This window comes from Corvus brachyrhynchos, unplaced genomic scaffold, assembly GCF_000691975.1.
Source record: "Corvus brachyrhynchos isolate BGI_N302 unplaced genomic scaffold, ASM69197v1 scaffold370, whole genome shotgun sequence".
Taxonomy (NCBI): domain Eukaryota; kingdom Metazoa; phylum Chordata; class Aves; order Passeriformes; family Corvidae; genus Corvus; species Corvus brachyrhynchos.
Genome location: NW_008235977.1, coordinates 5535195 through 5547509, shown reverse-complemented (window position 1 = coordinate 5547509; position 12315 = coordinate 5535195). Strand labels below are relative to the sequence as shown.

The window sequence follows — 12315 nt, the reverse complement described above, 5'->3', positions numbered from 1 at the left end:
AGCAGCCGGCGGGGGGCAGCAAGAAGGCGGACCAGAAGAAGAAGGAGAAGATCATCCAGGTGAGGAGGCCCAGGCCGCCGATCTCCCGCCGCGGCCTCTCGCTGGGCCCTGCCGCTCCCTGCTGCTTCCCGGCTGGAGCGGCCGAGGGAAGGATCACAGAGCTGAAACGTCTCTGTTCCCGGGGAGGCACCGGATTCGCTGCGCTGCTTGGGCCCAGCTTTAGGTGTTCAGCCGGGACATTGCCAGGCCCGAGCTGTGCTGGGGCTGACCATGATCTGACAGCACTGCTCTGCTGTCTTTTTTCCTCGCCCATTTCTCATACTCATCCTGGTGCCCTGTGTGTCCGTGTGTTCCCAGAGTCCGGCTCGCTGGGGTGTAGGTTTGTGCTTTTGGGAGCAGGACCAAATGATCCCCAGAGATCCCTTCACACCTTAATGATTGGCTGGTTCCTCACTCAGATTTGCAGTGGGTTTTGTTGCAATTTGACCCGTTGACCAGATTGGAAAAAAAAAAAAAAAACCCGCTAAAAGGGTATGGGTGTTTGTGTATGCTGTGTGTGTAAATTTATGCTGAGAGTCCAAGCAGAGTAGTTACAGAAATTTAAATATTTGCCTGAATTTATTGGCATGAGAGATGCTGCTCATTACACAGGTGAAATACCTGTGTAATGTGAGTGTTCTTTTAAATCTGAGGCTGCAGAACGTTGTTTCTGTGTTTTTTGGAATGGTCAGGTTAGATAGTTGGTCTTGTGTTCTGGCATTGGAGTTGCTGAGGTTCTTGCTGAATGCAGCTGCCCCAGCAAAATTCTGCTTTTTATTACAAAGACATGTAGCTGAAACAGGAAAAGCTTGTACTGATTGTTAACAATAATTTATTACATAAATCAAATACACAGGGATTATATTTCCCTTGCTGTATTTACAGTGAAAATCAAGTGTATAAATGATAGATTTTCTTTCCCAACTACTTGTTTTGACTTCTCCATTTAGCACCAACTAACAGAAAAGCTGCTGTTCATAGGGGACATGTAAGTGAAAACGGCATGAGTCTGGAAACTTGGAGCTGTTTATTTTGTAATTATTTTATAATATACTTTTGGATTGTTAGGGCTTTCAAAACCATATTTGAACTGAGATCACTGGATGAACATCTGTTACTTTTTCCTGGAAGGAAGAAAATGTTGGTATCAAATCAAAGGCATGGATAAATTTTTAATGCGGGTATTTCAGTTACAAAAAATAATTTCTGCCTCAGGTACTCATGTGAAAGTGAGCTGTATTTTTTTTTTTTTTGGTGAGAAATTTTTCGTAGATTTGGTATAGAAATTTTACCTTAACAATAAAGCTGAAGATCTAGAGGAAGAATTGGTTTAGGCAGTAAACAGAAACTTCTGGCAGTGGAGTTCAGGAAATAGTGACACCTGTCCAGACTTACTGTATGGTAAAGACTTAACTTCATATTAGTGCAGTTAGAAAAGGAAAAGCTTCCAATACTTGAAAATAAGAAGTAATATGTCACATGTTGCAATAGTCATCTGTATAAGATACATCACATTTCTATCTGAATGGTTGAAGATAAAAGTAATAAGTGATTTCAGGTAGATAGAAGAGAAACCAGCAGTAGTTATGGCTAATCAGTTGTCCTGTTTTTGTCAGATGTTCCTTGGATAGTCTCCAAAACCATCTTGTCCTGTTGCCTTGAGAGGCCTAAGAACACTGTGTGTACATGCTCACACTGATACTGGGGCACGAGGAGGTCTGGTGATAAGAACAAGGGCTTACACAAGGGCTGCATTTAGGAGGTTCTGGTGAAAAGCCACTCCTGAAGATGATATGAGGAATCTAAATTTTGTCCATGCTGTTTGTTGGATTGCTTGTGTTGCTAGAGGAAATAATCTGTGCTTTACTGAAAGCCTAAGAGGAGTGGCAAGGGTGGGCGTTTTGCTGTTTTGGTGGTTTGTTGTTGGTTTTTTTTTAATTAATATGGCTGTGTTTGTCTCTTGGTTTAGGACAAAACATTTGGCCTAAAGAATAAAAAAGGTGCAAAGCAGCAGAAATTTATCAAGGCTGTGACTCACCAGGTTAAGTTTGGTCAACAGAATCCACGTCAGGTAAGCATTTATTGTGGAATGTTTTCCTGCTGCATAGTCAAATCATCTTTCACTGTACATACAGATGGTCATGTACTGAAGGAGAAGAAAATTGAGCTGTTCCTTGCCTCCTGTGACTGGCACAGATCTAACTAAAAATTGTCTTGCAAAGCTTGTCTAGCTGTAAATTATGTGCCTGTGCTAAGGTAGTACAGAGAGTATGGGGGTTTGTGGTTTTTAGTTTGTTGTTTGGTTGGCTTTTGTTGTGAAAAAACAACTGCATCTTATCCAAACTCAACTAGTCAGGGTAAGCGTTTGTCTCAATAGTATTCTGATAGTAGCATAGGTAAGTTTAAGGTATACCTGAAATTAAATTATAGATACTGGCTGTCAGCAAAGTACAGTTGCACCTTCTTTCTCTTTTTTCTCTTTAATTCCTACCTTATTTGAGAAACAGTGAGCAATTAAAATTAACAATAGTTGTTACTAAAACTGGAATTGAAAGAAGATAAAAGTGTAAACCTATATATTCTCATTCTTCTACTTACAGAAGTATTACAATTTTAAGTGGACACAAGTCTGTCAAGTCTCCATCAATTTGGTGAACTCTTTGGTCAAAAAACCTGAAATTTTGAGCCGCTCTCTGCAACTTGGCTCTTCCATATGATGAAATAAAATGAGATCTAGTGTTTCCATTATACTTAATCAGAAAGCATGGATTTAATGGAAATGATCCAAGTCTATTATTCCTAAAGTGCTAAGAAAGCTAGCTGTAAAATTTTTACACAGCTTTCTGTTCTATGAATAAGCCTGTAAATAATTACACTTGCGTTAGCTCAATTCATGATGTCATGATACATTCCTTGCATAAGAAGGATGAACTAGCTTGACAAGCCCAACTTGAAAGTAAAGTTGATATTTGGGTCATTAGATCTAATAATTTTTTGTTGTGGAAAAGATTCTTTGATGTCACTTCAGGAACATTGGTGTTACTCAAACAGTTCTGAAATTTGTGTATGAAATCCCTGGATCTGTGGCATGTATACAAATATCAATGTGTAAAATAGCCAGCCTAAAATAATGTTATTTCTCAAATGCTGGTAGCTATTGACTGTTGGATGTCAGGACCAAATGTTTAAACCTGATTATACCTCTCTAACCTTACAAAATAGCTTTCAGTTAGGATTGTCCCCAAGAAAGAAGTTTTTGAAACAATTTTCCTTGTGTCATGAGATGAAAATGGAAATGCTGTCAAAGTTTTGGTTTTGGTGGTGTGTGTTTTTTTGTTTTGCTCCTTTTTTTGATTTGTTATTGTTTCTTTGGGTTTTTTTGTTTCTTTGATTTTGGGGGGTTTTGTTTGTTTATTGTTGGTTTGTTGGGGTTTTTTTAAGACAAGCTTCATCTTCAACCTTTTAGAGGTGTGAAACATAAGCATTCTTAAAGTACTACTTTATGTAGTTGACGTATGTGAGTCTGCATGTTATTTAAAATATCATTTGTGAACTTTTAGTATAAAAACTAGCCGAGCTGCTAATTCCTTTCTAAAACAATTTGGTGTGTTTTTTCCAAACTCACCATAAGAACAAAGCTCCTTTTTTAATATTACACTGTATTTTAGAAAATAGTACCCCACATACTTGTTTGTGATGTTAGTCTCACTAGCTTCCCATAAGGGTAAGAGTCAAATAAACACAGAATCCATAAGGGTAGAGAAGACCTCTAAGATCTTTGAGGCCAGCCATTAACCCAGCACTGCCTGTTCACCACTAAACTATGTTCCCAAGTGCCCCATCTACACATTTTTGAACTCTTGCAGGGATGGCAAGTCCACCAATATTTGACCCACCCTTTCAGTGATGAAATTTTTCCTAAAATCTCATCTAAACATTGTCTGGGGTAACTTGAGACCATTCCCTCTTATCCTGTCACTTGTTACCTTGAAAAAGAGATGGACCCCCACCTTGCTAAAACCTCCTTTCATATCTGATCTAAGAATGTTTCTCCCATGTCCTCTTTCATGTTTTTCATCCCACTTTGGTATGGATACACAACTGCTCTGGCTTATCTGAAAAAGGGTGAGGCAGAGTCAGGTTTTTTTTTTCTCTTCCAGTCTTTGAGCCCTAGTTAAGCAATGAAACATTCATATGTTGAGTTCCAAGTTGAAATAATGTTCTAAAAGCACTACCAACTTACATGGATAGATTTCCTGCAATGGCTGCCTGTATAGATGAGAAAAAAGAGCAAATCACAGCATGTAGGGGACTCAAGACAAGAGGCTTTTTCTTGTGCAGATCTGGAAGTAGCTGCACTGAGTAGTTGCACTGCAAAACTCGAGTGGTTTCAATGCCTCTCGTTGGCTTTCCTACCTGTAAAGGTGCAGTAGGGGTCACTGTGGCACTCAGGTATCTGCCAGCGCCTCTCCTCTGGCAGATTTGCAGTCCCTCCTGTAGGACAGGTCAGTGCCAGTAAAGGGCAGCAGCTGCACACACAACAGCAACAATTCTGAGCCTTCCAGGCATCACAGGTTGATTCCTTCCTGCCCTCATAAACTAATTTCGAGTGATTGGCTATTTTAACGTGCAGTTTGTGTGAAGTAAGTCCTGGCATTCTGATTTTATATTTATAACTTTTAATTTGGGGTCATTATAGGCTGCTCAATCAGAAAGTGAGAAGAAATTAAAGAAAGAAGATAAGAAAAAGGAATTACAAGAATTAAATGAGCTTTTCAAGCCTGTGGTTGCTGCACAGAAAATAAGCAAAGGTATGACTAACTGATTTATCTTCATTTGCGTTCTCTTATTTGTATAGCTACTTGAGGTAAAATAGCCCTTCAAAAACACCAGTTGATATTTTAATGGGATAGATGTGACTATTTCCTTCTCAATCTGGTGTGCCAAGTATTTTGTTAGTCATGATTTGGCTTTTTTTTTTGGGAAGTCCTCTGGGGTCAGTAGGTCATAAGAATATCAAAAGCTACATTGATGTTGTCAGCACAGCTGAAGATATTGGCTGTGTTCTGATTCATCAATTAGATGCTTCTGGATGTGTTGGCATGATTTTCGTGTGTGTGTGATGGTATTTGTTTAAAACAGCCTGTGTCCCCAGGGAAGTGTGGACATCCAAAGAAAGAATAAAAGATCATAACTATTGTCTTAAAGAAGACTAGTACTCAAATCAGAACAGTGAATACTTTCCAGTTACTTGTATCTGACCACATAATTAGCAGTAGCATCGTGTTTTGGTCTCTCTTGACTTTGGTTATTGAACACACAAATTTTGTGATGTTACCAAGTTTTTATTTACCAATCTACTGGAGCTTATGTGCAATGATTTTTGACAAAAAAAAGTGTGATTTCCATATATTTGAAGCAAACCTTATATTTACTCATTGTGTTACTGACGAGCAACAAAGGATACTTTTCTCTGTGATCTGCAGCTTTCTGTATCAGTTTTCTCTAAATCAAGTAGCTTTTGACTTTGAGTTATTTCAGAAAACTAATATTGCCCAGGTTTTTAGATTACATTTTAAACAGGTGTTGCTGTACATATTGAAATCACTTTGAGTCAAACCAAAAGTGAAGCATCATGTGAAAAACTCTAGCTTAAAATCTTACACGAGAACTTAATTAATATTACAAGTAAAGTATTTCTGAATTAGTCATGTCTCGTAAATACACCTGCTTCTTTCATTGCTTTTTTTATAATGACCTCCTAATGGTCAAATAATTCTTTAGTGGGATGATTTTTACTTAAACTGTAGTTAGGATGGTTGGATAGTTCATACTAGAACAACAGTTGCTTATTTGCTCTGGTCAGCCATTTTCTTCCTGTTATTAAAAGAAGAAAGTGGTTTGAGTGAGTGTGGGTTAAATTATTGTAATTTATTGTAGTGTGTTGTTGATCAATTGGGGAATGGCTGACATCCAGAAGATGCTGTATTGTGTACTACATGCAAGAATAGCTTCATGTATAGGAAAGAAGTTGCACAGAATGATCTCTCTTACGTATTGTAATACACGAATTAATAATTTTCACAGGCATACCATATTTCTTTAAAAAGTTTAGTGGCACCTCTGATACTTAGTGTAAATACCATGCAATAAAAGTAAATTTGGCATGTTCAGGACATGAATTATATACTTATCATGAACACTTTAAATAACTTATTTTAAAAACCTATTTTCATTCTCTACATAGCCTCGATATTGTTCCCAGAATTTCTAGAATATAATTTTTGCTTAAAAGTAGTATTAAAATATAAAAACTTTCTTCACTCAGGCGCTGACCCCAAATCTGTAGTTTGTGCTTTCTTCAAGCAAGGACAGTGCACTAAAGGAGACAAGTGCAAGTTTTCTCATGATTTGTCATTGGAAAGGAAGTGTGAAAAACGGAGTGTCTACATTGATGCAAGAGATGAAGACCTTGAAAAAGGTATAATAATTGTAGAAAGTTACTACTAAGCTATTCTGATTCTGAAACTGGAATTTTAAGATTAAGAGTCTTCTGTTATTGTGGTTATGATCCTGAAGAACAGTGAGTAAGGCAACCCATCCCCCTACATTCAAAGTTCTGAGCAACACTGAAACTTTTTCCAAGTGTGCTCTCAAGTGTTCTTCAGACCTTACCTAGAAAAAGAAGTATGACCTGCTGATACTGAATGGTGGTTTTTCAGTTGTGCAATGTCATGTATTATGTCATACAAGTCGCAGGTTGAACAGTACTTGACCTTTCTTAGAGTTGCTGTTTCCCTCCTAAGTTCTGTAGAAGGGCAAAAGGAGGAAGTGTAATGAGCAACCAGAGTTGCCTTCCAGAACTGCTACTAGTGTTTGGCCAAATGTGCACAGTTCCAAAATTAGAGATACTTGGGAGTGTTTTTTCTGTGACTTTCTCTCCCCAAATGACTTGTCAGCTAAGTACTCTGGATTTTATTTTTATTTAGCAGGGATTAGAGATTTTATAGAACTTGGTTTTTTCACATTTCCTCATGTCTCAGTCTTTATTTGAATTTTAGCCTCTGTCATCCTAAATGTATATGATGGGATCCCACAGATTCACTGCTATTACTGTCGTTGGTTGACACTGAACCATGCCATAAATCAAATCCCTCCTGATGGGAGAGAATTTTCTAAAAGTGCTTGCAAGGAGTTTCAAAGATAAACAGAGACTTTTCCTGGAGTTTCAATGCTGCCGGATAGTTGTTTATTAAGTCTTATCAGAGGAACAGAGCCACCAGCGTGACCCAGGTACAGCACAGAGCACAGAAAGCAGGAAAGAAGTCTAATTATCAAGATTTATGCAGCCTTTTAAAGATAATTTAACCAATAGTTACTAAAAACATATATTATTTTCACTTTCTTACCAATTATTCAGTAACACGGGCAGGAACTGTGGAGTTCTCTATCCAGTCATCCCAAACTACTTTTACTGCAGAACATGGAGTAGTAGAAGAAGGAGAAGAAGGTTTAGAGAACAACAAGAATCCTCCATTTTGATATTTTTTACTCTTATCTATTTACTACAAAGAGAAGCCCAAAACCTAAATTTTTCACCCTGTGACAATCTTATATAGTAGTCTATCACCTAATTCACACCACTGTATTTTCTAGTTCTTGTCTGATAGTTGGTAATTTTTTCCAAGGTTGGAGGTTAAAACAGTGTTGTTCAGGGGGGTAAAAAACCTTAAAAACAGGCAGAGAAATATTCTCGGCACTCTGGGTTCCTACAATTGGTGATTTGCTTCTTTTGATGGAACTTTCTTTTAACTTTAACACAGATAGTTTGGTATTATCTCTTTCAATCCTCAAGTTAGATTATCTGTATTTCTGGATGTTAACCCTCCAACCTTCTCTTTTATTCAGTTGTCTTGTTTTTCTTCTTTTCCCTTGTCCACACTCAGTACTTTACAGATGGAATGACACATTATTGAGTGTTTAATTGAAACACACTCTATGCATTTCAAAATTAAAATTTCTAGGGCTTTTGAGGTAATTTACTCTTGAGTGGCATGGGAGAGTTTGAAAACATTATTTTAAAAACCTGAATTTATTTTGCATTGTATAAGCTACTTAAAATATAAGAATTGCGTATTAAAACTGTTACTGGGCAGAAAAGCAGCTTGCTGGCAATGTTTAGTATTTGGAATATTTTTGTGAAACCATCTGTTGTCTTTTTCTAGATACAATGGACAACTGGGATGAGAAGAAGCTGGAAGAAGTGGTGAACAAGAAGCATGGTGAGGCGGAAAAGAAAAAACCCAAAACCCAAATAGTATGTCTTTTTTTTTTTTTTTTTTTTTTTAATTGCACTGTACTAGAAGGAATTAAGTGCAGTCTGGCATTAGATGTGTTGATCATTATGTAAAAATCTGGAATGGAATATTATAATAATAATACTCTGAGTAGACAGCTGGACTGATAGTATTTCTAGTAATATATGGAAAAATTTTAAAAACCACAAAGAAAATCACAGCCCAACAGCTCTTTTCAGTCCATAAAGTGTTTTATTATGTACATTACAAATGGATAGTAGGTGAAGTGATAAAGGATTCAGTAGTGTATCTAATGCATCCTAATTGCCTAGAAGATCCAAGTATTGTGATTAGTGAAGTCTGTTATTGCCATATATATTGACTTGTTTATGTACTGGGTGACATACAAGCATTACAAGTTTTTAAATTTTCTCCTTTAAGTTGGAATTTACGAATTGAGAGTAATTTGTAATTCCTGGGCTCTAAGTTCAACAAGATTTTTTAGGTTTGCACTAAACGGCATAATGGGTTAATCCCTTTTTCTTTCTTTGGGACTGTTTCACCTCATTTTCAATACCAAGTAAGTAAAAAGTCTATTGATACTGCCTAAATTTGCAGAAGTTAAACATTGCTGTGGCTAAAAACAAACTATTAATTGCTTATTAAAGGTCTCAGAATGGCATCTTTACCTCAGGATCCAGAGCTGGAAGGTTTAACATGTGAAGCAGATGCAATTTATTTTGTTTAAAACTGCACCAATGTTGGTGAGCAGAAAGAGAAGTGCTGATGAGGAGTACACAGTTTCCAGTCTTCTCTCATCTTGTCTTTTTTAATTGGGATCATATTGTGGGAGAAAAAGCTGTTGACTGCATCAGTTTTAGATGGTTGCGCTTCTTCGTCTACTGTTCTTAGTAGTAATGCATTTCACATGTTCCTTCTGTTTTGAGCACAACTGACTTGGACTTACTGAACTTCTGACATGGAGTGTAAGATGCTGGGAATGGAAAGAGAACATGGTGCTAACAACCATTGTTTTTATACAGGTCTGCAAATACTTCCTTGATGCTATTGAAAACAACAAATACGGATGGTTTTGGGTCTGTCCAGGTGGAGGAGACAACTGCATGTATCGCCATGCTCTCCCTCCAGGCTTTGTATTAAAAAAAGACAAAAAGAAGGAAGAAAAGCAAGATGAAATTTCATTAGAAGATCTAATAGAAAAAGAGGTAAAGTTGTCAGACAGGTACCTTTTGGTGGTAGTTGTTTTCGTTACTCTGAAGAGACACATAAAAAATTTGCTAATTTATGATAAAAAACTATTCGATGTTTTTAGAGCTGTATGAGCTAGGGCGAAGGATACGTAGCATTGATTCATGTTTTTGTTTAGGAACTATTACCTAGTGAATAGAATTAACTACAGCTGCATACTTAGTGCAGCTGTTGCTTACCCTTTTTTAGGAGGCTTCTATTTTTTGACTGCTATTTCTCATTTATCCATTACAACTGCTTTTGTGGCTTTTCTTATCCCCTGCTCACTGTCTCCTTAGTTCTCCCTTATGTCTCTAATGAGGAAGCAACACCAAGAGCACAAGGCCTTCTGAAGGTGTTGCTGCTCTGCTTCTGTCACCATTGCTTGGCAGTGTCAATTTGAGCAGAACCGAATTCTTTCATTTATTTCCTCCTCCACTTCTCCTATTAATTTTTATACCACCTCATCTCACTAACTGGGAAATCGTTAAGATGATGATGCATGTTTAACAGTGTAAGAGTCAAGAGGGAATTGGAAAGAAATGTTTTCGATTAGTTTCTGGAATAATTAAATGTCCAATATGTTGTAGCCTTTTGAAAGAGTTCCTAGCATTAATCACACTCTCTCCTTGACAGCGTGCTGCCTTAGGACCAAATGTTACCAAAATTACTCTAGAGTGTTTTATTGCATGGAAGAGAAGAAAAAGACAAGAAAAAATTGATAAGGCTGAGCAAGACATGGAGAGGAGAAAAGCAGATTTTAAAGCAGGCAAAGCATTGGTGGTAAGTTTTGCTGTCCAATTCTTAATGTAAGAAGAGCAAGTAAATAAAGTTCTGTGATAAGGTAGCTGCCCTGAAATTGCTTTGCTTATTTTTGTGTGTCATTTTCTTTTCCTTGCTTTTTTGTGGTTTGTTTGTTTGGGGTTTTTTGTAAGCAGTATCAATTCCATGATGTGATAACTGAATGTTTCTTTTACTGTGGATAGATTAGTGGACGTGAAGTATTTGAGTTCCGGCCAGAGCTGGTTGATGCAGATGATGAAGAAGCAGATGACACCCATTATGTTCAAGGAGCAGGAGATGATGATGAGGTAAAAAAACAGGATTAAAGCAAGGAATATTTCAATTGCATTCAGGTTTGAAAAATTTCAATTTGAGAGCCCTTACAATGAAATTAGTAAGCTTGATTCTTAATTTAATACTGCCACAGAGTATATTTTTTCAGAAGGTTTCTGTTGAAGGTGAGAAATGTTGTAGAAATATTGCAGAAGTGAGGATTTTTATGGAAAAGTAATTCATGCAGAGCATCTTGGTTTATTTTCCAGATGGAAGACCCTGTGTGCATAAATGATGTAGATTTGAACCTGTATGTCCCCAAGGCAGTAGAGGAGACTGGTATTACAGTCGCTAGTCCAGAGCGATTCAGCACATACACTTCAGTAGAAAAAGATGGTAAGTTATTTTTTTTCCCAACCTGTTTTCATAATTGATTATCCGGACCTGCATATTAACCAGGTGCATACATTTTGGCCGATGTAAGTCTGCATGAATTTCAAATAAAGTAGCTTCTTCATAATTTCAAAATTTGAAAGCATGTTTAGTAGGATTGTGAATTCAGTTGATTCAGTTGATTAAGAAACTTGTGACACTGAAATGCCTAAGAATTATGTTTATTTTCAGATAATAAATTAAGTGAAGCTTCTGGTGGTGATATAAACAACAGCGAGCAAAATGACTTAGATGAAGATAATGATGGAGATGGGGAATTGGAAAATGGAGTAATTGATGCAGTTCCAGTTGATGAAAATCTCTTTACTGGAGAGGACTTGGATGAACTAGAAGAAGAACTAAACACTCTTGATTTAGAAGAATGAACTAAGAAGGTCCAGTGAGGAATTAAACCTATGTGGCAAAGTGAAAACTGACTACATTTTTTCTCCTTTTTGAATAGAATTCTTAAACAAGATGTTTATGGTTATGCAGCTGAACATGATGGGCACGTTATATACCAGGAATGTTTCCCTTCAATCTCATCTACTCCAGTCTTGACTATGCTCACAGTAAAACGTTCAGAGTAGTTCAGAATTACCCGGCAGCTGAATTTGCAGACAGTGAGATTATAACTTTCAACTAAAAGTAGGAAGTGTAACTGCTTTGCCAGTATGGAAGTGGGCAGTTTGACATCAGGTACAATACAAAAATCCAAGTATATATACATTCTTCACAAAAACTGCATTTTATTAGTGATTGTGTTGATTTAGAAACTGCCTGAAGTGGTTTTTAGGCAGGGTACTCTAATGGAGCTGATGCAGATTATGCTTCTTAAAGTGGTGATTAGCTTTATTTGATCAGCTGGATACTGAAGATTGTGAACTGATACTTCATACAATACAGTACAGTGCCCTCTGTTTAAAGTGTTTTAAACTTTCCCACCACCTTTTGCCAATAAATCTGTAAATAAAAATTATCAACTTTAAAATACCTGTGTTGATTTTTCTCTGCTAAGTTAGGATATCATACCAAATTGTTAAGAACTGGATTTTCTAATAGAGTGGTAAATGTTTTTCTCTGCAGTCTTGATACAGAAGAGATGATGTTGGCTTCAGTTAAATTTGGGATACCTGCAATTACAATTTTTTTGTCTACTCTTGATGCAGTATAGAATTCAGCAGCCAGCTTTTCTCCCTTGCTGTTCTTATTCCCTGCCCACCCATTAATTGATGTAATTCCT

General features: G+C 37.0%; 1 protein-coding gene across 1 annotated transcript in view; it reads left to right on the top strand.

Annotated features, from left to right (window-relative positions):
• The window catches only part of ZC3H15 (zinc finger CCCH-type containing 15), a 21449-nt gene extending 9386 nt beyond the window's left edge, over positions 1-12063 (top strand). Inside the window, exons 6-15 of the mRNA XM_008630537.2 lie at positions 3-59; positions 2009-2110; positions 4739-4850; positions 6368-6520; positions 8265-8356; positions 9380-9562; positions 10221-10367; positions 10571-10675; positions 10910-11036; positions 11265-12063. Coding sequence (XP_008628759.1) covers positions 3-59; positions 2009-2110; positions 4739-4850; positions 6368-6520; positions 8265-8356; positions 9380-9562; positions 10221-10367; positions 10571-10675; positions 10910-11036; positions 11265-11458 — 1272 coding nt within the window. The 3' untranslated portion in view covers positions 11459-12063. The remainder of the gene's footprint in view (positions 1-2; positions 60-2008; positions 2111-4738; positions 4851-6367; positions 6521-8264; positions 8357-9379; positions 9563-10220; positions 10368-10570; positions 10676-10909; positions 11037-11264) is intronic.
• The last annotated feature ends 252 nt before the right edge of the window (positions 12064-12315 follow it).